Source organism: Ahaetulla prasina, chromosome 4, assembly GCF_028640845.1.
Source record: "Ahaetulla prasina isolate Xishuangbanna chromosome 4, ASM2864084v1, whole genome shotgun sequence".
NCBI lineage: Eukaryota > Metazoa > Chordata > Lepidosauria > Squamata > Colubridae > Ahaetulla > Ahaetulla prasina.
The window spans coordinates 48,150,005-48,177,481 of NC_080542.1; the positions used below are offsets into that span (position 1 = coordinate 48,150,005).

Sequence of the window (27,477 nt, forward strand, 5' to 3'; positions counted from 1 at the left end):
CATTTTCCACTTCAGGAATATTTTTTGGCTTGGGGGGGTGTACATGTGAGGGGGGAGGGGGGTAGAAATACCTGTGGTTTTTTTTTCAGAGTGGGATTGTTTTGTTTTGATTTTTTTGGGTCCTTAAATGTTTTTCTGCAAACTTCGTGGAGAGTGCTCTTCTCCTCAGCACCAAGCCTGGACTAATGGATTACCACCTGCTTGGATTAACTTTAGCTTTTTTCTTCGGTGATACAAAGGTCCTAGCCGGTTACCCTATTTGGTGGTAAGATTTCTTTTCTCCTCATCTCAAACTTTTTGGCAGCCTACTCCTTTTCCCTACTTCAGTATATTTGCATTCTCTCTTCATCCTGATTCATATTTCTCATCATTTTGCTTTTTCAGAATTTGTGCAAAGTTCCTACGTGCTCGCCTCGCTTTTTTCATTTTGGAAGGGTGATACTTAAAAGATTTTTTCCTTTGCTTTAAAAGCATTGTGTCTGCCTCAGTCATTTGTGGCATCAGAATAATATATTGGAATGTAATTTATAAGCAGCAGGCATTGTAAAGACAATCAACTAAAAGAATAGAAACATTAAACTACTATCAAAGTTCACTGTTATTAGGTATTTGCCAACAAATTACAAATGTTTATTAACAGTACTATATAAAATGACTCCTCAGATGAGCTCTTTCACTTTAAATATATTTTTTTAATGATGCCAACATCTGCAGAAAAAAATATCAAGAAAACAACCAAGACCTAAGTTTTAACTTCAATATTTTTTTGGAATGACAACAATTTGACATTTTAATTTCCTGCTTGCTTCATAAAAATCTTGACTCCACTTAAGCAAACCAAGAAGATAAAAGCTAAAAATTATTTTGCCAAAGATTCATTTCCCTATACTGGGACATAGGGTGATCTGAGATTTTTTTCAGCAAAAACAAAATTTAGGTTATTAAAAATACTTTAGCATTTAATAATCAAATGTTAGCTTTTCCTGTTGCTTAATTAAAATATCTTCTTATACTAAAATGTGTTAAACACTTGAATTAGAAATTTCAACAGCTTCAATATGGAGTTAACTTAAATATGGTCCTCCACTACCACTTTCCAAGTTTTCGTTTTATGTAAGTTATTCCTTAATTTCTTTTTAAATATAATCAAAAGTGTGGTATGAATATAAATCAAAAAGTGTTTAATGGTGAAAAATAAGTTGTGTTGTAAAATTTTTGTTTAGATGCCTACTATAAATAATAAAGAATAAATATTCAGTACATTTAGCAATGTTTTTAACCTTATTTTGTCTGATTATATGAAAATAATGGAGAAAAATTAAATCACAGCAACAACAAAAAAAATACTTGCATTTTCCCTGCCAAATGAATATGACTCATATATGCAAAGCACAACTAGAATATATATGCAGGTTCAAAAAGGTTCTCCTGTCAGAATTTAGATTAATCAGAATCTTTTTTAGCCCCAGGTTTGATGAAACAAACTTCCTATAAAAGAAGATGTAAACTATTAAGAATCAAATGTTTTGTTACAAGTAGAACTGTCAACAAGAACTTATTCAGAGAATTTAGTTTAGTAAACAGAATCTGGCTGTGCTGCTTATTTAAAATTAATAATTTCAAGTTATAAAGAAAAATCTTGGTATTTTAGTAAAATTTTGCCCTTCCAATCATACTTCTTAACGTAGAGAGAAGCACTATAAAAAATCTATTTTCGTCCAGTCTGCTTAATTTTTCCCTTTTTCTAAAATCTATTCTTCCAGTAGATATCTTTTGTCTCAAAGAAAAAGGATTAAGTCTCTGGATTTTAAAATACAGACATACATAATTCAACAACAATATGCACCTACGCATATTTTAGGATAATGAAAATTATCTATAGAACATTTATAAAGCGTCACAGTGACTGAGCTGTGCTTTTGGCTTCTATAGTTGTATTTTCTAGTACAGTATAAAGCAAATGCTGTAATAATTACATTGAAAAACAAGGCTCAGAAATGAATTCTGATTCAAATCAATTATCAATAATTGATAATGAGCTGTAGGTCGGTATATAATTCCAGCCGAAGAAGATTGTCAGTAAATAATTGTTTAACAAACAATAATAAAAATTAATACATTAATAACCATGCACAATTTTGCAGGAATAAGTCCAAGTGCATAAAAATATCAATGTATTAGTTTTATTAATGTATAGCAGGGGGAGAAATTGTCAGTCAGAAAATATCAGGCAGCTGTCAACTTTCATATATATAAAAATGGGAATGTCATAATTTACTTACAAAGTAAACAAAAAGCATTACAAAACTAATTCAGCATTTTAAAAAAAAGATTTAGAATTCTTCAAACTTAGCAGTCTAACTAGATAATGTAATTTTGATCACCTAGTCTTATCTTGAGTCAGTGTCTATCCAATTTGTTTGAGCTACAAATCTGAAATTCAAGATGCAAAAGACAATGAGAAAGCTAGTTAGAGACTTGATGCCGGGAATAAAAAATGAATCTACTGAAGTGTGAAAAAGGCACATACATATATTAAAGTGCAAAGGCTGGCTGAAAGCTTTGCTACATAAGGAAGAGGGCAAACAAGAAAGGTGACACTAGCTTTAGTTTCATTACATTATTTTCATATGTAATTCTGTATAGTAATACTGTAGCACTATTAAATCTAGCCAACTTGAGAGCACAAATGTATAAAACCAACCAAAAAAAAGTGATTCTCAGAGAATATGTATTTTTCTCCAGGATTCTGTAGCCCAATGTCTCAGGTTGTGATGACAGCTGTGTACGCTATTATATGTCATATATTAAAAGAATATAACTGAATAACTGGATAAGAGTGACCTGGCCGTGTTTGACCCAAGCAAATATTAGGTATGACAGATTTTTTCTGGCCATATGAGAAGACAATGGCCAGCACAGAAGTCAACTCTTAAATGTCCATGGAGATTCTCAGTTATCCAAGCTGTCCCAAATGTTCTTTTCAAAAGGAACTGGACTTCCTTTGTTTTTTCCTCGAAGACATTTTGCTTCTCATCCAAGAATCTGAAAGAACTGAAGAATCTTTTTGGATGAGAAGCAAAATGTCTTCAAGGAAAGAAGGAAAGACAAAGAAAGTCCAGTTGCCTTTTGAAAAACATCTTGGGTCAATTCTTAGATCTAAGACTAAAAGTGCTGCCATAAACAGGACTTAAATTGTGTCCCATAAATTAGGATACAAGTGGAAAAGCTATATTGGTTTAGATGCCTATATTTGACTAATTTGACTATGCTCTTGTAGAAAAGTACTTCTCCAATATGATCTTCAATTTGCCAGGACCACTTTTGGAAATCTAAAAAACAATGACCTCTGGCTGATCCATCCCATGTATATGCTTTGTTGTTTTTTTTTTAAATTGAAAGACAGAGGTTGCTATAGTTGAATTTAGATGCTAGATTCTCCAAAACTTCCCTGATTTTCAACAGGATGATCTTTACATTGTTTGCTTTTTGTATAATCAAGCTCATACCATATAGAAATCAGATTTTATAATTCAAGAAGATGGGGAGAGAAGCTTGATCATTAGGACAGGTGGTGGCATTCTTCCTTGATTAAAAAGGGGCCAAAAAATGGGAAAAGTCAAAATTTAGAATTGCATCAAACACAATGACTTTTTTAAAGGAGAAAATCTACTGTGATTTATTTTTCTTTGTAAATCATGCTTTGGAACTCTCTCTCTCTGTGTATGTGTGTGTGTATATATGTATATATTTTCTTTCACTGAATTTTATACAGTTTGAAAAGCTTCTGAGAATGCTGCAATATGTCTAAAAAACCACAAAAAAGAAGGTGCAATAATCTTTACAGCCTGGGTTCTGGTCCCTGCAGAGGGCTGCTTTCTTTCTAGAGCTGTGATGGATCTGGAGTTGGATTTGCCTCTTCAAAGTGATGTAGTCCAGGACTAATATAACCAGGGGTTGAATGGAGGAAGAATAACAGAATGCCCTGGACCACCTACACAATCCTACTGAACATTCCTCAGTTTATAATACAACACTTGATCTTCTTTAGAAAGCATCCTTGAAACCAAGGAGGTAAGGTCACCCAAAATACAGGAATGCCATAGGAATTGTGGAGGGCTTTGGGAATTATTTTTGACTTCATTGGCACTCTTGAGGGGGGGGGAAATGGACTGCAGTAAGAAGACCTTACCAACTTCTTGGTGATAGAAGAAAGTACAAAGTTTGGATTTACTTATTGTGCTAAGCCATTACAAGAAGCTATAATGTAGTTTGTTTGATTTGGCCCTAGAAAGTTATATGAGTGGTACCATACAAATTCTTTATTAATCACTATTTTTGAAATCTATTACTTATATCTTTCCACTGGAACTCTACTAAAATCAGACTTTCCCTGCCTGTCAAATGTGACACAATGCCATCTTCGTGGTTGGGAAGACAATACTTTAGCAGCTGAATTTCATCTTTAACATTTTGCCTGCTGGCTTCAGATATTGACAACTGATATTGTCACAAGCCCATTGACAAGTTGGATGCCAGCCAATGGGTAAACATTTGAGTCTAACCAGTAAAATGAGCTATAATTATCTCTATGCATATCCAAAACCAGTATCAATAACATTTAAACTCCAGATGGTGCGAATGAATTTGGAAATTAGATCTATCAAAGAAGAAAGTGCAGAGATGATTAAAAGGGACAAAGCTCATACTCCAATGCTGAATCTTGGCAGTAGAACATTCACCATAGCTAAAAATCGGACATCCTGATCAACTCGCCAAGAAACCCACTATTAGAGTGTTCTTTCCCAAGCTGACTCTTTCCAGATATGCTGAATTACAATATCCATCATTCTCAGCCCACAAGGCATTATCCCTGCTAAATATTGATAATCAATGCTATTATTAAATTCTTAGGAATAGGTTAATAAATACTATATTAGGTACACCTCCATGGTCTCACTTTAATGAAAGGCTTGGATAAATAGAATAATCTATGTGATCTCTGTTCAATGATTCTGTGAAAAATGTAGAAGTTTTTCAAAGATAGGAGAAAAGCATTTGCACATTCTCAAAGGTATTATTCCATCTCACCTATTAAGCAAACTCTCCGCTTCTTTCATTTTCTTTGGTGACCTTTGTCCTCTTTTAGCCTTTTCATATTTGAAAATTTATCTCACTTAAGTGAACATAATAAATGAAATGAGTTGGAAATTCAACTGTAAGATTTCAAGAGTAAGACATTTGGCAAAATTCTAGAATCAATAAATTGCAAACAACATTTATTCCATTATTCTCCATAGTTTCCCTATGTATTCCCTAGATATTTACTATGCAAAGAATGGATATTTCCCTTCCTTTGTTTTTAAAACAGACATTTCTGAAACTTTCCATCAAGCTAGCTAAAACCGTAGAAATTGCCAATACTGTATGGATTAATAATTATCATGTTTCTGACATTTCCTATGATAGAAATGTACATGTTTACATGAATAATACAGCATAAAATATTTTAAGACTTATTATTTGTTTAGTTATCTACATGTAACTAATTTATATAAAGTTGCTTAAATGATGTCCTCATAACTCTATATATAAAATGAAACACTTTGAATTCAAATATGACATTTCTATTTGGCTTTGTTTTCCACAAAAGAGGTTTTTCTCATTGAGATGGATTTCCTTGCTAGCATTTATATTTGGTTTGGTTTTACAAAGGAGTAGTTACAGGCCTGCTTAATACCCATGGATGTCTGTTCTCAAGATGCACATTTTTAATTTCAGATTTTTAAAAAATCATTCAGTTTAGGTCTGTGATTAGAAATTTTTAAATTAAAATCTTGGATGCCCCAAACAGTGTTTAGAATCAGGTATGTTCTTGACTTAAGGCACAACTGGATAAATTTTGGTTAATTTCTGTTCCGTGCTTCCATCACAATTCAGGAAATAAAATTTACCTCAATCTTTCTTTGGGGTATTAGAGACAAATTTTAAAAAGCCCATCTCACAAATATTATAATAACACCTTTGGATAAACATTTCTGATACAATTTATACCACATACAAAAAAAAAATGGAATAAATTATAATTAGTATAAAAACAGGTAGCTGGATGTTAAAAGTTATATAAAACAAATGACAGTCAGATTTATTTAAATATAAAAGGCAGGGGAAAATGGAGAACCCAGTATCTGAATTTTATTCATACTCAAATTGGCTGAAAAGGAAGATTTACAAAGTGTTGTTTTTTTTCTGGAATTCAAATCAACTGTTCATTCCTAGGAGTGAAAGGTTCTCCTCTAGAGCAGCAGAAAACTAACTATAACTCACCTCGTTATTACTTTGGAAACTGTTAGGGGATAGTTCTCCGTGGAATTAGAGATAATTAAAATTTACTCCCCGACTCTTGTTCTGTCTGTTAAGATAAAAAGGTCCAGAGGCCAAGCAGAAATTAACTGACAAACATAAGTAAGTTTTTAAATTATGGATTCCCGCCCAATCTAAAATATGATTCTATTATAACAAATTCTAGATTTTACCGTATTATCAGGTTGCCGTATTTCGAAAACATTATGAACACGTGCCTTCTTGGATGGGGGCTTTACAAATTAAGGCTGGCGATCTACAGTCTTCTACACCCTTATGTGAGTTCAGATCGATCGATCGATCTCAGTGGGAATGATGGTTGAATTCTACACGATTGCACCGTCCCTGCAGATTTATTTTTTTTTAAAAAAAATAGGGTTCGAATGTGATAACTGTTTGCCGACACTCGGGGTCATTTGCTCCCTGTGAAGTAAGAAACGCGTGTGCTGGGAATTAGGAAAGCAGGCTGGCTTGGAGAGAAGGGCTGCTGGCTAGTCGCGAGGGAAGAGTGAGGCAAGGCAGATGAACCTGGGAAGCTGCTCAGGGCGGCCGGAAGGTGCGAAGGGAATTGACCCAACTTTCTGGAATGCAGCTGCTAATGTACAGTAAGGGAACAGGGCTCCCGACATAAAAGCTCCAGGCGGATCTGATAAAAGATGACAAGGCTTCTGAAAAATGTTTAAACCTGTTCCACTTCCCCTCCTCTCCTCTCTTTGGGTCACGACAGGGGAGGAAGCGTTAATGTACTCTTAACATTAAAGACGATTAAGTAGGAAAATACTCAAAAAGTAGGAAAATAATGAAACACTTTTAAAACTCGTTCTGTTATTTCTAAATCGACCATCGAGATTATTATTAAAACAAAGTGTTGGAGTCCTAGGTGCCTGGTGGAATTTAGATTTCTCAGACTAAGGAATTCTCTTCTAGGCATATAAAGGCGTGGATGGGGGGGGTCGTGAGGGGGGAATCTTCTCCATTTCAGCATCTCCTTTGATTCAGATTTAGTAACATGAATTATTTAGGAAAGCAGACAGATTAGCAGTTAAAATCACAAGCAAATGAACTGATAAAAGGTAAATTGCTGTTATTTAACTTGTTATTTTTGCAACAGTATATTCTTTTATTTTTTAACTTTTATTTACAAAATCTTTCCAAGTGCTGAGATAATCAAACAAAACCAATAATGTTCATACCTTCATTTGCAATCTAATATATAAGGGGGGGAAAGGTGAAAAATATTGAAAAAAATAATCTTTCTAGACAAACCAGGACCCATTACAAAGTTTATTACCTTTCACTGGTGTTAATTATGCAATTTGCTTGGTTTTCGTTTAGTGTGCTGTATGAACAGTCATTGTTTATAGAGTATGGCTTACAGCTTTATGTAAAGAGCATTGGGCTTGTTTAACCTATTATGGTTACAGAAATTGGCTTTGTGTTATACAGAATCTATTTTAACTTAGTTCAGATGTTGAACTGATAAATCTGAATTCACTCGAAGAGTTAAAGGATATAGCCAAGATATGATTAATCATGAATATTCATGCTTTTAGCCTACCTAATTATCTGAGTTCATACAACCAATTGAATCAACATAGTTTTGCACAAATCACTAAAAAACAGCTGGACAATTTATGAGTCAGTCTATCATGAGCCTTCTATCTTTTTGTGAGGTATACTATGCATAGTGCTACTAACTGATTAAAACTCAAGCTTTGATTAGAAAGAAAATAATGAACCTTAAGCTATTGCAACTCATTCATATCAAAGGAACCACAAGATAAGATAACATGTTGTAAGTAATGAAAATAAGAAAAAATCTGATTCTGAAGAAACCAAGCATTAAATTCAAGGACACACATCCCACAATATAATAAATTAAAGAGATTGGGGAACAGCTGTATTTTCCTTCCCTTCAGCCTCCTTGGACATTGATGGTCTCCTTTACAAAAAGGAAGATTACTGGAGAGGGAGGAACAACTCATACTTGGAGTCTCTAATGTTTAATGTAGAGGAGATGGATATTTTCCTCTGGTAACATCCTTGCTGGAGTCTGCACAGTTGACACCCACCTCCAATACACTTGACCCTTTGGCAAGGATTAGGAGGAGTGTTGGTGAGAGGGGAGAGAAGGAATGAGAAATTTTTCTTTCTATAATTTCCTTTACTTGGGGTCCAAGGCCAAGGTTATAGACTGATATATGTTATATGCTTCTCATTAACTTCATGGTGGAGATTTCTCTTTTACTTCTAATGTGAGACAATAAAGATGATGGCTGGGTTCACATACTGTTGTAAGCCATAATTGTTTGGTTTGGGTTTAGCTTAATGTTTGAAGCCAACCATTGATATATGGTTTACTTTGTAGAGTGAAACCAGCCAGTTTTGGTTTGTTTAACCAGCAATAATGCAATGTATGAATTTAATAGGGTTTTATGATTTGAGGCTGCCTTATATAAATGAAGTAAAGAGTGTGAGTAGAATAATCTATAAAGCAATCCCTTTATTGTTGTTCTTTTCTGTGGCATGGGCACACAAATAAAAATAATATGCCCAGAATTGCCCAGGTCTCATGGGGTACTATTTATTTGCTTTTTTAATTATTCTATATTTTAAAACAAGCTGATATACTCAAATCTCAAGGATGATTGGCATGTCATTTTGTCATAGTTAAGTGTTCTCTCTCTGCAGGTTGGAATCTTCCATTTACAGTGTATTCTCATGAGTGCTCCTTGATGTCAGATCTTTATTCAACCAAGAATGCTGATTCTGAATAATCTGAATAAAGAACTCAGATTCTTTCATCCCAAACTAGTTATTGGAGAACATGTATTATAGAACTCCTAAGCAGAGTAATGTGAATGGGTTCACATATTTTATTAATTTCAAATATATTTTGATTGGTTTTAGCTTAGTAAGTTGTGCAAAGAACTAGGTGGTATTTGCTTAATATTTGTCTGTACTGAAACCCAGTAGTGGGTTTCAATTTCAGCCGCTACTGGTTCACTCATGGGCACGCGTGTGCTCATGGTCGCATGCGATACTTCTGCACATGCACAGAGACATCTGGGTGGGTGTGCAGAGCCTCCCGTGCCACCACTACCAGTTCACCTGATCCGGGGCGAACCAGTAGCAAACCACCACTGTACTTACCATATTTATAGGATAGACACAGAATAATAGAGTTGGAAGGGACCTTGGAGGTCTTCTTGTACAACCTTGTGCTTAAGCAGGAAACCCTATAACATTTCAGACAAATGGTTATCCAATCTCTTCTTAAAAACTTTCAGTGTTGGAGCACCCACAACTTCCTGAGGCAAATACTGTATTTTTCAGATTATAAAATGCACCAAGATTTCGAAGAGATAAGTAAGAAAAAAAGTTTTTGCCCTCCCCAGCCCCCAGGCGCACCCTGAAGGACTCCCAAACCCTCTGCGCACCCTATTTTTCACTAACTGGACCCATTTTTTGCAAAAACATGCGTTTTTGCCCTCCCCCAGCCCCCAGGAGCACTTTGCAGGCCTCCCAAACCCTCTGTGCACCCTGTTTTTGCAAAAAATGGTCAAAAAACAGGCCCATTTTTGCGAAAAACGTGGCACACAGAGGGTTTGGGAGGCCTGCAAAGTGCTCCTGGGGGCTATGGGAGGGCAAAAATGCCCCCGTTTTTGCAAAAAAAGCAGGCAAAAAATGGAGCCATTTTGTGAAAAATGGGGTGTGCAGAGGGTTTGGGGGGCCTGCAGAGTGCTCCTGGGGGTGGGAAAAAATGGGAATTTTTGTCTTCCCCAGCCCCTAGGAGCAGGCCTCCCAAACCCTCTGTGCACCTTGTTTTTGAGAAAAACAGGCCCATTTTTCGCAAAAATGGGACAAGCAGGAGGGGCTTCAGGAAGCCAAAAATGGCTGTATTCTATGTATAAGACACACTAAAATTTCCACATTGCTTTGGAGAATAGGTTGACCCTCCTCTTCTTTATGGAAGCCCCTTCGATATTGAAACACTCTTATCATGTCATCCCTGGTCTTTCTTTTTATGAAACTAGACATACTCAATTCCTACAGCCATTCTTCATGTTTTAGTCTCCAGTCCCATAATCATCTTTGTTGTTCTCTGCATTCTCTCTAGAGCAGAAGTATCAAACTTGAGTCATCACAGCGTCATCACGTGACGTATCACTATTTCCTCCCCTTTGCTAAACCGGGCTTGGGCGTGATTAGTGTGTGATGCATCCGGCCCATGGGCCACGAGTTTGACAGTCCTGTTTTAGAGTCTCAACATCTTTTTTATGTTGTGGTGACAAAGACTGAATGCAATATTCCAAGTGTAGTCTTACCAGGTCATTATAAATGGTACTAACACGTCACATGATTTGCAATAGTGGTAAATATCTGTAGCTCAGATGTAAGATGAGAATGAAGGTTCATTCTCCGAGCTTGTGGGTTGGTTTCTGAATGTTTCAATACAGGATAGGTAACATCTTCAATGTTATGAACAGCAGAACACTGACATTGACAACTCCTAAATTACGTTGAAGATGTTACTTAGCTTGGTAACGAAATGTTCAGTAACCAATGCAGAAGCTCAGAGAATGAACCTTCACCCTCACATTACATGATCTTGATTCTATCCCTCTGTTAATGCACCGCATAATTGTGTTGGTTTTTTTGGCAGCTGTGGCATACTGCTGGCTCGTATATAAGTGATTGTTAACTAGGGCTACAAGATCCCTTGTGCACTTACTACTATTGAGCCAGATACCAACTATTTGATACCTGTGCATTTGGTTTTTCTTGTCTAAATATAGAACCATCATTAGCACAATTTCTGGCTTTAGAGTTTACTGTAGCCTTCGAATAATCAAACAAGAATGTTCCAACTTCATGTCAGCCATTCATTTGGATAGGGTGGGGAGGACACTTGGTGACCTAACTTATCATCTCACTTTGGCAGGAGGCTTGTAGCGGAACTGGTGCCAACAACTTAGCTGGCGCTGCCTGGGTGCTAAAAATAAGCCATTTCTTGCCCTCAAGTCAGGTTCCCTCCAGAGTTAATAACAACAAAGCAAGCAGCCTGCTAAAGAAGAATTATCTCAGGCTAATCACCTCCCTGGGGCAGAGAGCTTGTCAGAGTTCAGGCAAGCAAACAGGTGATGGTGTTCCCAAAGCAAAGACAGAGAGAATTGGCCATAGCTCTTTCCATATAGAGAAGAATCTTATATGCTCATAGAAGGTTCAGTCTTAACCTGCCAACAGGCCTGATGTTCTCTCCTGAGCATTTTCAACATTTGAAGCATACTGTAGAAAATATCCACTGGAAATGTCTATGAAGATTCTCAGTCATTCAGGTCATGGTTGTCCCAAAGGTGCTTTTCTTCAAGAGGCAACTGGACTTTCTAGTTTTTCTTTGAAGACGTTTCACTTCTCATCCAAGAAGCTTCTTCAGCCCAGAAGATTTGATTTGATGATCCAGGGACATATTTCCCCAGTAATGCTGCATTAAAAATCTAAAACCCAATGAAGATAGTTCTATGGAACAAGGCTAGTAGTATTTGTTAGGGTTCAGTTAAAACCAGCTTAGTCCATTAACTAATTTTCAGTTCTAGGCTGAAGAATCAATTCACTTTAAGAAGTGCTGGGTTTTAAGGACCTTATTTTAACAAGTACCTATATTAATTGATTTTTAGTCAACAGGTATTTCTATAGGACATGGTTAAAAAAAAAAGTGAAAATGGCAATCACAATCAAAGCTACAGCCAATTTTATGTGTGCCGTAGAGCTTCAATTGCACCATCTAGGGCCCCATCTTCATTTTTTTGCCACAACTTGCAGACAATCCAGCCCACCATATACTCCATTGGAAGAAAGGAAGAAAGACTGAGGAAATGCCATCTCCAGCCACATTTTTGCTGTGAACCCACTTACTGGCAATACTAGATTACCTTCAAGGAATACAACTTCTAACAGAAAAATGGGTCGCTACCTCTGCTCTACTCTCCATTGCAGGGGTCTCCAACCTTGGTCCCTTTAAGACTTGTGGACTTCAACTCCCAGAGTTCCTCAGCCAGCTTTGTTGAAGTCCACAAGTCTTAAAAGGGACCAAGGTTGGAGACCCCTGCTCCATTGTACATACATATATCTCCCAAATGAGAAGTTAATTCCTTTTATGCGGGTGATTGCCCCAAAAGGCATTTAGGGGCAATGTATAGCATTTTAGGTTTTATTTTCAATATGGTTGGAGGAGCTGGGAAAGATGATTAGTGGTGACCAAACTCAGACTGACCTTACTCAGAAACAAATTCTATTGGGTTGATGGAGCTTGTTTCCACAAATTGTCATAGATACTCCAGGGTACCTTTTGAGTGTACAGTTGTGGGTGATTTTGTGTTGCTTACATGGTGGGCTGATTCCATTGTGGAGGTCTATAGTAGAAAACTCCCATTATAGGGACAAGAGGATTTAAGCATCTTCTAATGAGGTAGCCAAGGAAACGGCCCACTAGGGTTAAGGATGCCATCAACCCCTGTGGTTGCTCTTTAGATAAGGAGCGCTCTCAGCTGGGAGAAAAGAAAGGATCACAAGGAAAAGAAGCTTTGGAAAGTCCTTCAGACATCTGAGGCTGTTCTGTCCTGCTTGCTTTTATAATAAAGTTCAGACAATGGCATTTGTTGACACTCCCCTGCATTCAAGTGGGTATGCTCAACTTTTCTATTTCTCCAGTAAAGTTCAGGTTCCATGCAAGCTCCTTGGTCTTATTTCTGGAACAGCACAGCTACATTATTTTAATTGTTATGGGCTTCCTCTTGATCTCTCCACATAAAGAGTTTCTTCCAGTTTTTAACTACTCTTTTTTATGCAGATTATTGATGGATATTTAATTAAATCCATGCAAGCAAAAATATTATTCTGATTATGCAAGTGTAATCTGATTCTTTTTGCACTTTGATTAAATGAAAGTGCACATATGTACCCAATATTCGGCCGATTGAATATCAAGCAATGAGTAAAATGATGGAAACAGAATTTACATTCATTCCACCTGAGTCAATCCTGAAATTAATTTTAGAGATTCTAGAAGATAGTCCTTAAATATTATGTAATGTTGCAATGGTATTACATTATTTTCCAGAATTTATTAGATTCTGGAAAAGAGAGAGAAAAGCACCCTAGAAATTTTAAGTCACAATCTTAAGATTATACAAATAACATCTGTATTTATATTTTATTTCATTTTTTTTTAAACATAGGGGTTCAAATTTTGATATTTTGCACACTTTACAAGTTTACAGTCTCCCATTTTACAAGTTTTAACTTGGTTTATTAGTGAAGACTGCTACGTATTCTATTTTGTTACGGTTGTTTTACTTATATAAGCCATTTGTATATTTAGACAGACAGGCACTTGATGTTAATACTTTAGGGCTAGTTGCCAATGTTGACTTCCCTCTTGAATGAAAATGTGGTTGCATGGGATTGTGATATGAATAGCTCAATGTAAACATATCAATTGGAGGAATTAAGCTAAAGGAGAGAAGGTAAGCAGGATAGCAGCTGATGTGATCCATGCTCATCTAAGAGCAAAAGGAAAAAAGCTACACATGAATGAAGTTGAGAACCTACTGTAATTAATTTAATTAATTTTTCAGCTCCAAAAGGAATAACATGGGCATTATCCAGATTACAAGCAGACATGGAGACAGTTTTTTCCCTTGTACCTCACTCTGCTGAACACCTGATTCCTACAATACTGTCTTATGCCTAAGTATATTTATCCATTTAGTATATGGCTGTATTACTATTATCCTTCTCATATTTTATACTACCTTCTCTTGTTGGTATCATTATTATGATTATTATTACTCTCAGAGTTTATGCACTGGAGACAAATTTCTTGTGTGTCCTGTTCTGTTCTGTTCTGTTCTGGCTAGGTTACGTCTGCATACAAATACATGATCTAATAACTCATCACACAAAATTATGTTATAGTTTCATTGCTTTGGGGTGTGTGTGAATCAGATCATTTTGCCTACATTGTAATCCATGTGCTTGTAATTTGTTTGTCAAAAAAACATCTAATATCCTTACTATTTTATTTCAATTCAATCAATGAATCCACTCCCATATTATAATAAGCCTTTTTGCTCTGTACTATATGTGAACCTACCCTAGCTTGGTAAAACAAATATCTTAGTCAGGATCAGCTATATCATACATATAATCAAGTCAACAAGGTTTGTTTGGCCTATTCCTAACTTGTTTTTTAGACACCCATAATATTGCTAGCCACACTACTCCAAATATTCTATCAACTTCTAGGTATTTGAGCCATCTGTTTTCTATTTTTTGTGTGGTATGTTTTTTCTCCCAAGTATTTGCTAGGAATTGGAAAAGATCTTTGTGTATTGAAATGAAATGCCTGCGTGTCACGAATATGTTATAATCTTTCAGACTAGCACATTAAATGTTATAAGCTTTCATGGCCTAACTACACTATCTAATGGTTTGTGAGTTCACAAAAGATATGGTAATAAAATATTTAATCTGAAAATGCGCTACCAAATTCCTTCTGACATATGGCTTCCATAGACTAATACAATTCTCCTACCATAGTTTGAATTTATTTATGTCCCACCTTGTTTTTATAAATAACTCAAGTGGCAAACATAGATAATGATTCTTCTTCCTCCTATTTTCTCCACAATTACAATCCTGTGAAGTGAATTTGACTGAGAGTGAGTGACTGGCCCAAAGCCACCCAGCTGGTTCTCGCATCTAAGGCAGGATTAGTCTACAGGTTCCTATCCTGTTGCCTCAACCACTACACCAAACTAGCTCTCGTGAGCTCCTGGGATTCTTTAATGTGGTGTGTTTCTGTCTGAGGTCTTGGTTTTTCTGTTTCTTTGTTGGAAACCTTGTGGATTATGGAGGATGGAGGGCTGAGTGCTTTGCCTGTTTGTAGCTGCATACATGTATTTACCTCCAAAGGAAGCAAGGAGCAAAAGCAATTCAGAACCAGCAATGCAAGTGAGTGGAGTGGATAATTTATAACTGCATCCCTCCTTTCCTTCAAGAAGCTGCAGGATGCAGTTTTTCTTCCCCCCTCCCCCCTTCTGTAATCCTGTGGAACATGCTGAGAACTAGTGATTCAGGCAAGAAGCTGTGAAGCTAAGCCATTAATTCTACATTACTGATTCTGGTCAAAGGACAATAAACTTATGTTGCATTGGTTCTCAGGTGATAGTACTGGCGTGTAAAACATGAAAATGAAATGGAACAATTCATTTTATATTTATGTAGCAAATGGGAAATGACCTGCTGTAATGGGCTGTGAAAGTAATGTTAGGAAACAGGTGGAAAAGGAGCTACAGACTCTGCAGTGGCCAGACAAGAAATATCTCAGCCCACAGAAGAAATGGGGGCAGAAAAAGCATCTCAGAAGGGACTCTTTCTAGTTCTCTGGAATTAAGGCAAGGAAGGGGAGAAGTGATTTCAGACTTGCATGGTTCTGTTACTGCAACCTTACAATAAAGGTAAGTATTAGTATTTACAATTTTGGTTACTTATCTGGACTGCCTGGAAGGGCTGACACCTGCTTATCCCAAATACTCTGGATAGCCAAAAATCCCTTTCCCAATAAAATATTTTTTTTTGAGTAGAAGTGTAAGATAGGAATAAACAATATGTTTTTAATAGGCACTATGTAACACTCTCTGGGCTTTTGGTTTGCCAATAATTGATTTTAATTTTGGATAGACTGTTTGAATGGGGAAAAAATAATAGAAAGGTGCCACTTGAAGATTGGCTGAAAGGTAAAGTGTTATTTTCTAGCACTTTGTTTTCTAAGAATGCCTCTGGACTCCATTCTTAGGCAATGAAAGAGGTAGGATATTGGCTAAAGATCAATATCACCAATGCTGTCTGCTAAATGGGTATTTTATGACTGGCCATGCTTATGTGGGGAGCCCTTTAGTGAATAGGCAAGACCCTCCGTAATAGCAGCAAGCACTGAGGACATGGGGTCAACCGTTCAAATTGTCCAAGAGCCTCCAAACAATTGTACCTCCTTGATTACCACAAACTCATCTGCATCCAACTTATTTGATAACATTTGGAAATAACAAATGCTTGCCAGCAGCTGGATTTCTACCCTTTCTTTATTAGGAAGTGATTAATGTTTCTCAATATAAATCAGCCTTATGATACCGTAGTCTTCCACCTGCAAACCAGACGATATGTTTCTCTCTAAATGTAGGTGGTGAGATTATTAATTTTCTTTTTTAAAAAAATTATTTCTTTCACTATTTTTCCTATTGTTTTACGTTTGAACTTAAGATAATGCGTTTAGAGGCCTTTCTCACCATCCCATCCATTTGTTATGCAGTTGTTGCCTAATGTTTTTGGATGACAGCTCTAAAAATCTATGTTGACCAGAGAGGACACAAATTGCAATTCATCACATATCGAGAACATCTGGATAGGAAAGATTGAATCAGAAAACAAAGTTGATGAAATTAAATTTATTGTAAGTCACAAAGGCTTTGCTAGGTCAGACCATGCAGCATAATGAGGTAATAAAATTTGTCTGCAGGTACTAAACCCTAGAAACTCAGATTCAGCACTTTTTCTTGGATAGCTCCCTTTGCAAGAAAACTGACCAGCCCAAGTTATAAACATTCATCCTTTTTAAATAACTAACAAAATGGCTTTTTCAAATATTTAAACACAATATTGGCTATGCTCTATAGAACACCCTAGTACAGCAGGTTTGTTACTATGAACCTACCAGCCACATAGTTAGGAAAGCATCACCTTACTAGGTTTAAATATTAATGCCATCAACATACACTGGGGTCTTTAAAGATTAATAAAAATGTACAGTGTAGGTAGTCCTCAATTTACAACAGTTCATTTAGTGATAGTTTGAAACAAAACAACAATGAAAAAAAGTGACTTACCACCATTTTTTACACTTATGTCAGTTGCAGCTTTCCCATGTTCATGTGATCAAAATCCATACACTTGCTAACTGATTAGTATTTATGACAGTTGCAGTGTCCCAGGGTCATATGATCACTTTTTGTGACCTTCTGACAAGCAAAGACAATGGCGAAGCCAGATTCACCTAACAAATGTGTTACTAATTTAACAACTGCAGTGATTCACTTAAAAACTGTGGCAAGAATGGTAATAAAATTATTTTGCATATCAATAGAAATGTTGGACTCAATTGTGGTCATAAGTCAAGGACCACCTGTATGTGTAGGGGGGAAGAATATTTCCACAGGGAGAAAGGAAAATTTATAGCCTATATTCTGGCAGGAGAAAAGGAGGTGAATGATATGTACTACAAGGCCACCTGTGCATTCTAGAGGATTGGTGGTGGTGGTGGGAATCCTCTGGCTTCACAAACAGATTTTCTAAAGTACCACCCATACTTCCTAAACTTTGCCATCATATCCTATGAAATGAATGTGTAATTCTAATATTTTCTAACTCTATCTGTGCAAATAAGCAAATTTTAAAAAGTTAAATGTCCTAAAGATCAACAGATTAATATGTTGATTTTGTAGTAAGGCTAAAAATACAATTTAGTGGTGATAATATTATCCATTGAGAACCAATGAGACATTGTGATTACAGTTGGATTAGGCTGGTAAAAGTCTCTCTTTAGCCCAACCCACCTTGCAGAATCCTTGTGATAGGAATAAAATGAAAGGAGATTCTTAGATAAGACACATTTTGCTCCTGGGAAGAGGCAGAATGTAAATCTAACAAATAAAATTATATTCGTTAATGCGGCAACCATAAATCAAACAAGAGATAACAGTTATCTCATTCAAAAGTAACATCTTATAATTCTTCAGAAATGGTGCCTCCAGGTTTTAAGAGAAACATTTTGAATGACGGAATGTAAGATGTCGAAGAGAGATAGAGCTCTTTGAACTTTATGCCATGTTGTAATAAGTTTTGATAATTTATATAATTTATATAATTATTTTTTGGCATGGACTACTTATGCAGAATTAATGTTTATCTGACTGTGAAGTTCAGCAGGCAGAGCATTGGCATCAGATATAAATTTTATCCCAGTCAAATTGGGATATTCCCATTCCAGACACATTTAGTCAATGTGGATTGGATAATGCTATTATAAGTAAATGATGTAAAATTAAATGGCAACTTTTGCCCAGAATCTGTTTCAAACATATTAACAGAAGCATGGTTTGGGATTTAACATAAGGTAAATTTCTGGCTATTTCCTGTTAAAATATCCTGGTTTCCTGTCTGGATTTATTCAAACAAGAAAGGTATTGAACATTCAACAACCAAATCATACATAGTTTATACTGTTAGAATTTTTTTCTAACTATGAAATGACTATGAATATTCTAAATATTTTTCTGACTCTTCTATAGTATCTATCATTGCATCTTTAATTTTATTTTCCAAAGTTACTTTGTCTCATTTTATTTAATATCTTATTGCTTGTTTCCAATCAACTAGATCAGTTCCTATTTCTCCTTTCCTACCTTTCATAATTTTATTCATTTTAAAGAATTTCCGGGGGGGGGGGATATTTTCAGCAGAATAAATTATTAATTAATTAATCAATTAATTATCTGCCTACCTCTAATGGGTTATGTTTGCAAAGACAATGTAATCCATAAATTCTTGAATTCCATGTTATGTAATACAACCAATGGTAAGGAATGATAGGAGCTACTTTTAACATTATATTAAAAACCACATATTGCCTATTTCCTTACTGAAGAAAAATATTGCTCATTTGAAAAAGAAGGTTAAAAGACAACTGAGATATTTTAAACAAGAAGTCATCCTGGATCAGTATGTAAGTCACCAATTCTATGCTAGAATGTTTCTATATTACACAAAATTAAGTCTAACAAATCTTGAGTAGAAATAGTTGAAGAAGGAAGCATTTGACTAACATAGTTACACTACAGATAAGCCAATCATTTCTGAGTTTATCTAGAAGAACATGTAGTAATCATCATATCTTTCAAAGACAGAATCTATGAATTAATTATGTGAGATCCACTTTGGACAAACATAAGTTGGTGGAAATTGGCATGTTGGAGGCCCAGTACACTTTCAGCTATAGACTATATCTATTCTCTCCATGCAGGTCCCTTGCATTAGGCCAGCAATATACATCCCTGGGCTCCCAGCCAATTCTCTGTGGTTCAATTCCTGGCTTAGTGCCTAAGCAGCTTCGCTTCTGCCGAAACTACATTGAGATCATGCCTAGTGTGGCTGAAGGTGTGAAGTTGGGAATTCAAGAGTGCCAACATCAGTTCCGGGGGAGACGCTGGAATTGCACCACCATTGATGACAGCTTGGCTATTTTTGGGCCTGTTCTAGATAAAGGTATAACACATGGTATGCTGGGGGTGGGGGGAAGGGGGACGGACGTTAGGCAACCTGTTTTACATGCTGGAATATTGGTTTCTGTGTTCTCCAAGTATTAGGAATGTTGTGTGGTCAGGACTGGGAAAGGCTCTGAAATTTGAAGAATCAATTTCATCAGAGCAAAAAGATGGTTAGATGAGCATAAGAAAAAAAAACCCAATACTCACATATTGTGATTAGCCATAGTTGACTTCCTTACCCTTGGTTGAATAAGTCATTGTGATTTAATTAATTCTGCATGGTAAATCATAAATATTGGCTTGTAAACCACAAATGGCTTTATACATAATATATTAAAACCAAAACATTGTTATGACATAGTGTAATTTATGAACTCAGACTCTTTTAAAATAGTTGCATATGTTCATGCTTTGATCATATTAAGACTTTCTATAAACTGAATTCTAATGCTTCATGTGAATTCAGTTCCATAATGCAGCAAATTATAGTCCTGAACAAATTAAAGGAAACATATATGTCAGGGAAGCAATTATTAAGAGGATGGTAAGATGTTCCCAAATATATTTTCATAGGAAGAGAGAAGCCTATTATTCAGTTATTGAGTAAACCAGAACCAAAGTTTCTCAAAGTAAGTGCAAGTCATAACTCCAAGGTTTCTTTTGTTTGTTTTGTTTTTCCCCCTCCAATGTTTTATCTACATTTCCCAACTGGGAAGTAAGTGAGATATCTTAACATAAAATTGTCCTACTTGTAAGAACTGACTATTTTGTGAGAATATTTCACTTCAGTTGTATACCAGCAGTCCAGAGATATATATATATGCTTATTCCTCCTAATATGTTTATACACTATATACCGTAATCTTTTTTGTATGATACTTATATATACTGTTGTGACAAAATAAAAAAATAAAAAAATTGCAAGGCCCAAAGAATAGAATAGAATAGAATAGAATAGAATAGAATAGAATAGAATAATAGAATAAATTGGAAGGGACCTTTGCATCTTTTATATTGCACTAAATACTATTTATCTTTTTAAAAAATTCATATTAGTGGTCTGCGGGATTTAAAATTATGAATTTAGTAGTCTCTGTGGTCTGAAAGGTTGGTGACCCCTGTTCTAGTCCAACCTCCTGCTTAGACAGGAAACCCTATACCACTTCAGACAAATGGTTGTCCAAGATCTTCTTTAAAACTTCCAGTGTTGGAGCATTCACAACTTCTGGAGGCAAGTTATTCCAGTGATTAATTGTTCTAACTGTCAGGAAATTTCTCCTTCATTCTAAGTTGCTTCTCTCCCTGATTAGTTTCCACCCATTGCTTCTTGTCCTACCCTCAGGTGCTTTGGAGAATGGTTTGACTCCCTCTTCTTCGTGGCAGCCCCTGAGATATTGGAACACAGCTATCATGTCTCCCGTAGCCCTTCTTTTCATTAAACTAGACATACCGAGTTCTTGCAACCGTTCTTCATATGTTTTAGCCTCCAGTCCCCTAATCATCTTTGTTGCTCTTCTCTGCACTCTTTCTAGAGTCTCAACATCTTTTTTACATCATGGCGACCAAAACTGGATGCAATATTCCAAGTGTGGCCTTACCAAGGCATTATAAAGTGGTATTAACACTTCACGTGATCTTGATTCTATCTCTGTTTATGCAGCCTAGAACTGAGTTGACTTTTTTGGCAGCTGCTGCACACTGCTGGCTCATGTTTAAATGGTTGTCCACTAGGATGCCAAGATCCATCTCACAGTTACTACTATTGAGCAAGGTGCCACATATACAGTACCTGTGCAGTCTTGGGGTACTCCACTGCATACTTCCCTCCATGTAACTGCAGTTCTATTGAGGACTACATGTTGACTGCATTAATGAAGCATTATTATTTTTGCTAAAAATTACTGAATATATTTTCTTCAGATAACTGAAAAAATTACTGAACAGGGTGTTTTTAAAATGTGGAAACTGAAACTGATCACCATCTAGAACACTATAATGTACTATAAATAAAGCAATAAGAGATAGCAGTAATTTTTATAGACATGGCAATACGGGGGCAGGGGGCATTGTAGAAGAATAGAGGAAAAAGAATTGGAAAAAATGTAAACTATAGAGTTCTGATGATAGAAATAAGTAAATTCACTTATTAAGCAAAAGTTTATAATTAAGCAAATATTTACGATAACTAAATATTTTGGCTTTCTTAATTGTGAATTTTAAAAAAACCACTTTGAATGAGCACAAATTACATTTTATGATGTTACTTGCATAATTTTTAGGTTTCTGGCTGGAATTCCAAAATTCCAAATATGTGATTCTCTTTGTTTGTTCTTTGAACTGTTATTAATTAATAAACACAAATAATTTCAGTTCTATAATTATTATTTCATGGAGTAAGTCCCAATCAAGTGAAACAGAAGTGTTGCAGAAATGCCATGTTTTTGCATGGTAAATATATCTCATTTTAAATTTTATTACATGTAAAGAGAAGGAAAAATGTGTATATATCTTTCGTACTAAAAAAAAAATAATCCTATAAAACTAGCAGTACTATTTTGAATAAAATCTATCTCAACTGTCAATCACTAAATAAAGATATCCATATTAGTTTTTTGGCAAAAGCATGTAAGCACTAAGTACTTACGTTTTTTTTCAGAAGCAATATTAAATTAAATTAAATTTTATTTATTTATTTATTTATTTATTTATTTATTTATTTATTTATTTATTTATTTTGTCAGTCATAAATAAGATAACAGGTAAAAGTATAAACATAATTTGGATACATAATTTGGTAAGTAAAAAGGAATATTAGGACAGGGACGATAGGCATGCAGGTACACTTATGCACGCCCCTTTACTTGTCTTTATACACATACACACATCCAAGTCAGTGACTTCTGGTGACTGCTTAGGGAAATTTTCTTGGTTAGCTTTTCCAAAAATTGGCTTGCCATTTCCTCCTTCCTAGATGAAGAATGAGTGACTAGCCCAACATCACCAGCTGGCTTTGTGTCCAAGAGAGGACTAAAACCCACAATCTCCTGGTTTTTAGGCCAATGCCTTAACCACTTACACCAAAATGCCTGTGAGAACCATTATTTCAAACATTAAAAAGCAGGACCTCTACAGAACAATCACATCCAGGAACAATTATGTATATAACATCATTATGTTAATGTTGCTACTCACAAGATCTGAGGTAGTAAATTAACTTTATTTAGTAGACATAAGTTACTTGTTTTGTTTTGGCTGAATGAATAAGGAGCTCCAATTTAGTTACATTCTTTTCATTAAGACAAGCGTCCATCTGATCTGGAAATCTAGCAATGCAGCAAGAATTGTTCTGTGCTTTGAATCCAGAAAAAAAAGGCTGAGCAACGTAGCCTCCTTAGTACACCAATAGCTGATTGGCATCTAAGAATTACCTGTTTGGATGACTTGCTCTTCACGAAAAGGGTAAATTTACTTTAGTGTGGAGGTGCAGATTGATATGCATATATTTCTCTGTGCAATAAAGTTCTGTTGACATAAATAGCATAAATCCTTGAATGCACATGTGACTCCCCCCCCTCCCCAATGATTTGTTTTGTATAGGGCAACTGGCCCTACACAAGATTCTCTGCTCAGAAAATGCTCAGCCTAAGAAAGTAAAAAGACAGGTGAAAGGGTTGAGGTGTGGGTGGGGTGTGTGGAAAAAACAACAACCACTTGAGTCACATGGTATGCAGGGAGGTTAAAATGTGTAACCTATTTTTACAGATAATTGTTTTAGAATTCCATAGCAAATTGAGGAAAGGAGCCTGCCCACATTTCTGTGGAACAAATAAGTACAACAAAACCTGTATCTCGAGGGCCTCTATGTTTTGAGAAAAGAAGAGAGACTGCTTGGCTTAGCAGGCTGCAAATGGCCTACAGCATTGTGATAACCCAGCAGTGTTTTTCAGCTGTAACACAGATGACAAATTTGCATTTAAAGAGGAGCTGGGATCTAAATGGCAGAGATTTCAAGGCAGCACAGTCGGTGGGGAGGGAGAGAAAATGAGCTTATGGGCAAGAGAAAAGAGCTAAGCTGCAATCCCCACTGTGCACCAGAGCAAGGGATATCATTCCTGGCCTCGAACTGCTTCACAACCCCGCACCATTCACACGCCCTTTGGCCACTTAGAGCTCAGGAGGGGAGAAACAGCATTAGAGGACTCAATAGAGATTTCCGAGCCTGACTGGTGGGCTCTCAGGGGGATGGCAGGGCAGGGTGAGCACAGGCCCCGTTGCCAAGGGGTGGCCGCAGAGAATGCCAGCATGGGCACCACCGCGCCTGGCGGAAACATTCCACATTATGTGGGTAATACAGTGTGACACTCCACAAACAATGGCAAATCGAGTGTCCCAGCAGGTAACAGGGTCTGGATAGGAGGCCATGACAGTGAAGCTCTGTCAAGAGTCCCTAATCCACCCAAGCTCTGCTCCCCCCTTGCCCCCTTGATGCCTCTGAGAACTTCAGTTGTATCACTGGGAAACCTCTCCCAGCCATCCCCAGCCCCCTCTTCCCATCTATGAGAGAATTCCAGGGTATAATTGAGAGGGGGGGCAGTGGGATGGGAGCTGATCCTTCTATATACACAGGCTCCAGGACAGTTTTAAATTACCCCCTGGATTCCCACTCTGAAGATAGCATCCCAGATCCAGTTACTCTGGTTCATTCTCAAACTGCGAATCCTAGAGCTCTGCCTAATGAAAAGCAGAGTCGCATTCTCCAATAACTCTTCCTTTTCAGAGCAGAAGAACCATTTACCACATGGGAGCCTCCTCTTGGAATTGCTGCATTAGTTATAGTCCTGTTCAAACCTTTGCTGGGAACAATTATTTAAATTATAAATGCCACTTTTCAACACTTATTTTAAAAGCTAACCTCAAAGCGCCAGAAGACTCTTCAAAACCAAGTCAGAATGGCTAGAATGATAGTTGGCATCTTCTTCTTTTTCTTCTCTTCCTCTTTTAAAAGCGGTGCTTTTCTCGATTTATGGCTTAGGCTCTGGGTTAATGCAGTGTATCAAGTCAACTCAGCTAGTACTTTATTAAAATTAATGAAACTACAAAACCAGCCAAAAATAGAAAGCAAGGAAAGGCATGCATGCACACGTGTGTGCACGTGTACACACACATTCAATGCCGGGATATAAATGATTGATCCAATTATGTGCAGAAGACTGTTTATTGTAACCAACTATGAGTCTGTTTTGCACAGAACATATTCACTGGATCATCTTAACACTATGCCAGCCACAATTCTAGGGGTCAGATATTTCCTGTGTCGTTCTGGAGAGATCACCTAATTAACTTTTTCATGTTTTGCTGCATTGTCCTACATACTATCCTTGTGCTCTGTTCTAATAACATCTTTGCTACTTAAGAGCTTCAATTGGCCCAGGGAAAAAAAATCATGTCTGAAATAAGCAAGACAATTGCTAAATTCTATTCAATAGCAATGGCTGCGAGGATCACTTCAGTGTAATGCTGGGATTAACCTAGGATTTCTGGTGCTATACAATTACAAATTGAATTACTTTAGCTTTTAATTGTTCATATTCCCATATTTTTGTTATACCATGGAATGGTTTTGATTATTGAGTGTAACTAAATAAATTGAATCTTTTCACCCTCTTTTGCAGCCACACGAGAATCAGCTTTTGTGCATGCCATTGCCTCTGCTGGTGTAGCATTTGCTGTCACACGCTCATGTGCTGAAGGTACTTCCACTATTTGTGGCTGTGACTCACACCATAAGGGACCACCTGGTGAAGGATGGAAATGGGGAGGCTGCAGTGAAGATGCTGACTTTGGGGTACTTGTCTCACGAGAGTTTGCAGATGCCCGAGAAAACCGTCCAGATGCTCGCTCTGCCATGAACAGGCACAATAATGAAGCTGGAAGAACAGTGAGTGGCTTCCCTCTTATATTCTTCTGAAAAATAATGGGCAACAAATCATTTTTGCCCTTCATTCACTGCTGGAAAGTTGACCAGCACAAGAGCCCAAATCTCAGCAGCCATCTGACCCAGACCAAAGCACTGTTGATGGCTTCATTCAATGGACAGATAGAAATTTCTCCCTCTTTTCTCCTTATCAGCTGCAGCCACTCAAGGCCTGCCATTCAATCATCTTCTTCCCCTTGTCACTATGGCTCATGACCCATCAAGGAACAGAGGAAAAACATATAAAACCCTCTGCCCTGAGAGTAACTGTATGCCCATAGTGCTTTCTAAGAAGTAGCATTATCAGGAGATTAGGAAAAAGAAGGTAGATTGGTGTGTATTTGATGGCTCAGGCAAAGGGACTAGCCAGTTAAAGAGATCAATTACATTTTGGCTTATCCAAATTCCTGAGGCATTTGCTTAAACTATCATGATAAGAGAACAGCTTAAACTATCATGATAAGAGAACGATTGCCTGCATTTCCAGGCAGGTTGTAGTGACTACAATTTCCATCATCCCTTGTCAACACAGCCATGCTGTCTGATGACAATTCGAGTTTTAACACTTCTAGACAACATAAAGTTGAACAATGATGCGTTTTTTTATTATGTTCCCAAATTCATGCTATCCCAATTCATTATAAATTCTTAAAATAACATAGTTCTGTTTAAGAAGAAATAATTTGGAATAGAGCAATTAACAGTGCAGTTTGATTAGCAGTCATTGGTCAAACTGAAGTTACTTATCTAGAAGAGAGGACAGATGTGTTTGTCTTTTCATTAGCAGATCAAAAGGTTATAAAGACAACATTGTTCTAATGAAAATTGCATAGAAGAAATCCTAAAAGCTTGACTCGCCTGATTTTTTGTTTTCTTTTGCACAGACTATCTTGGATCACATGCATTTAAAATGCAAATGCCATGGCTTGTCTGGCAGCTGTGAGGTTAAAACATGCTGGTGGGCCCAGCCAGACTTCCGGGCCATTGGTGACTACTTGAAGGACAAGTATGACAGTGCTTCGGAGATGGTGGTAGAGAAGCATCGGGAATCCCGTGGTTGGGTGGAGACACTGCGTGCCAAGTATGCCCTCTTTAAGCCACCAACAGAGCGTGACTTGGTGTATTATGAGAACTCACCCAATTTTTGTGAACCTAACCCCGAGACTGGGTCATTTGGTACAAGGGACAGGATATGCAATGTGACCTCACATGGGATTGATGGGTGTGATTTGCTCTGCTGTGGGCGTGGCCACAACACTAGGACAGAGAAAAGGAAAGAGAAATGCCATTGCATCTTCCACTGGTGCTGTTATGTCAGCTGCCAGGAATGCATTCGTGTTTATGATGTTCATACCTGCAAATAAAAAAGGTATGTGTGGGGTAAAGGACTATCTAGAGCAAAATAGATATTTTGTTGTTGTTGCAATAGTAGCTAAAGAGTATGAGAGGGAAAGTCTCTAATTTGAAGTTCACCTCCATCCTAAGCAATCTTAAATAGTCTCACACATGAAACGTTTGTGAAGACTCCTGTGCTATCATTATATGAAATGCTCAGGAAATACAAAATGCTCTGCAAGAGCACTCATTATTAAATAAAATCTTGCATCAATTTTAATGCAATGAATTTAGAACTTTCACTAAATTAAGGCTATAGACTTCCTTCCCAATGTTTTTGGAATTAGCTACTATTTCTTATACACAAGTATGCAAGGTGGAGTCCCAAATGTGATCTTCCTAGGATAGTTGCTCAGCAGATGA

At 36.7% G+C, this 27,477-nt stretch overlaps 2 protein-coding genes across 3 annotated transcripts in view; one reads left to right on the plus strand and one right to left on the minus strand.

The window, feature by feature from the left end:
• The window catches only part of NSF (N-ethylmaleimide sensitive factor, vesicle fusing ATPase), a 130,353-nt gene that overhangs the window by 16,199 nt on the left and 86,677 nt on the right, over window positions 1-27,477 (minus strand). The window lies entirely within an intron of this gene.
• Window positions 116-27,324, plus strand: WNT3 (Wnt family member 3). Its single transcript, XM_058181485.1, has 4 exons — window positions 116-265; window positions 19,502-19,743; window positions 25,418-25,683; window positions 26,604-27,324. Exons 1-4 carry the CDS (start codon window positions 186-188, stop codon window positions 27,081-27,083), a joined length of 1,068 nt encoding a protein of 355 aa, XP_058037468.1. The 5' UTR covers window positions 116-185; the 3' UTR covers window positions 27,084-27,324.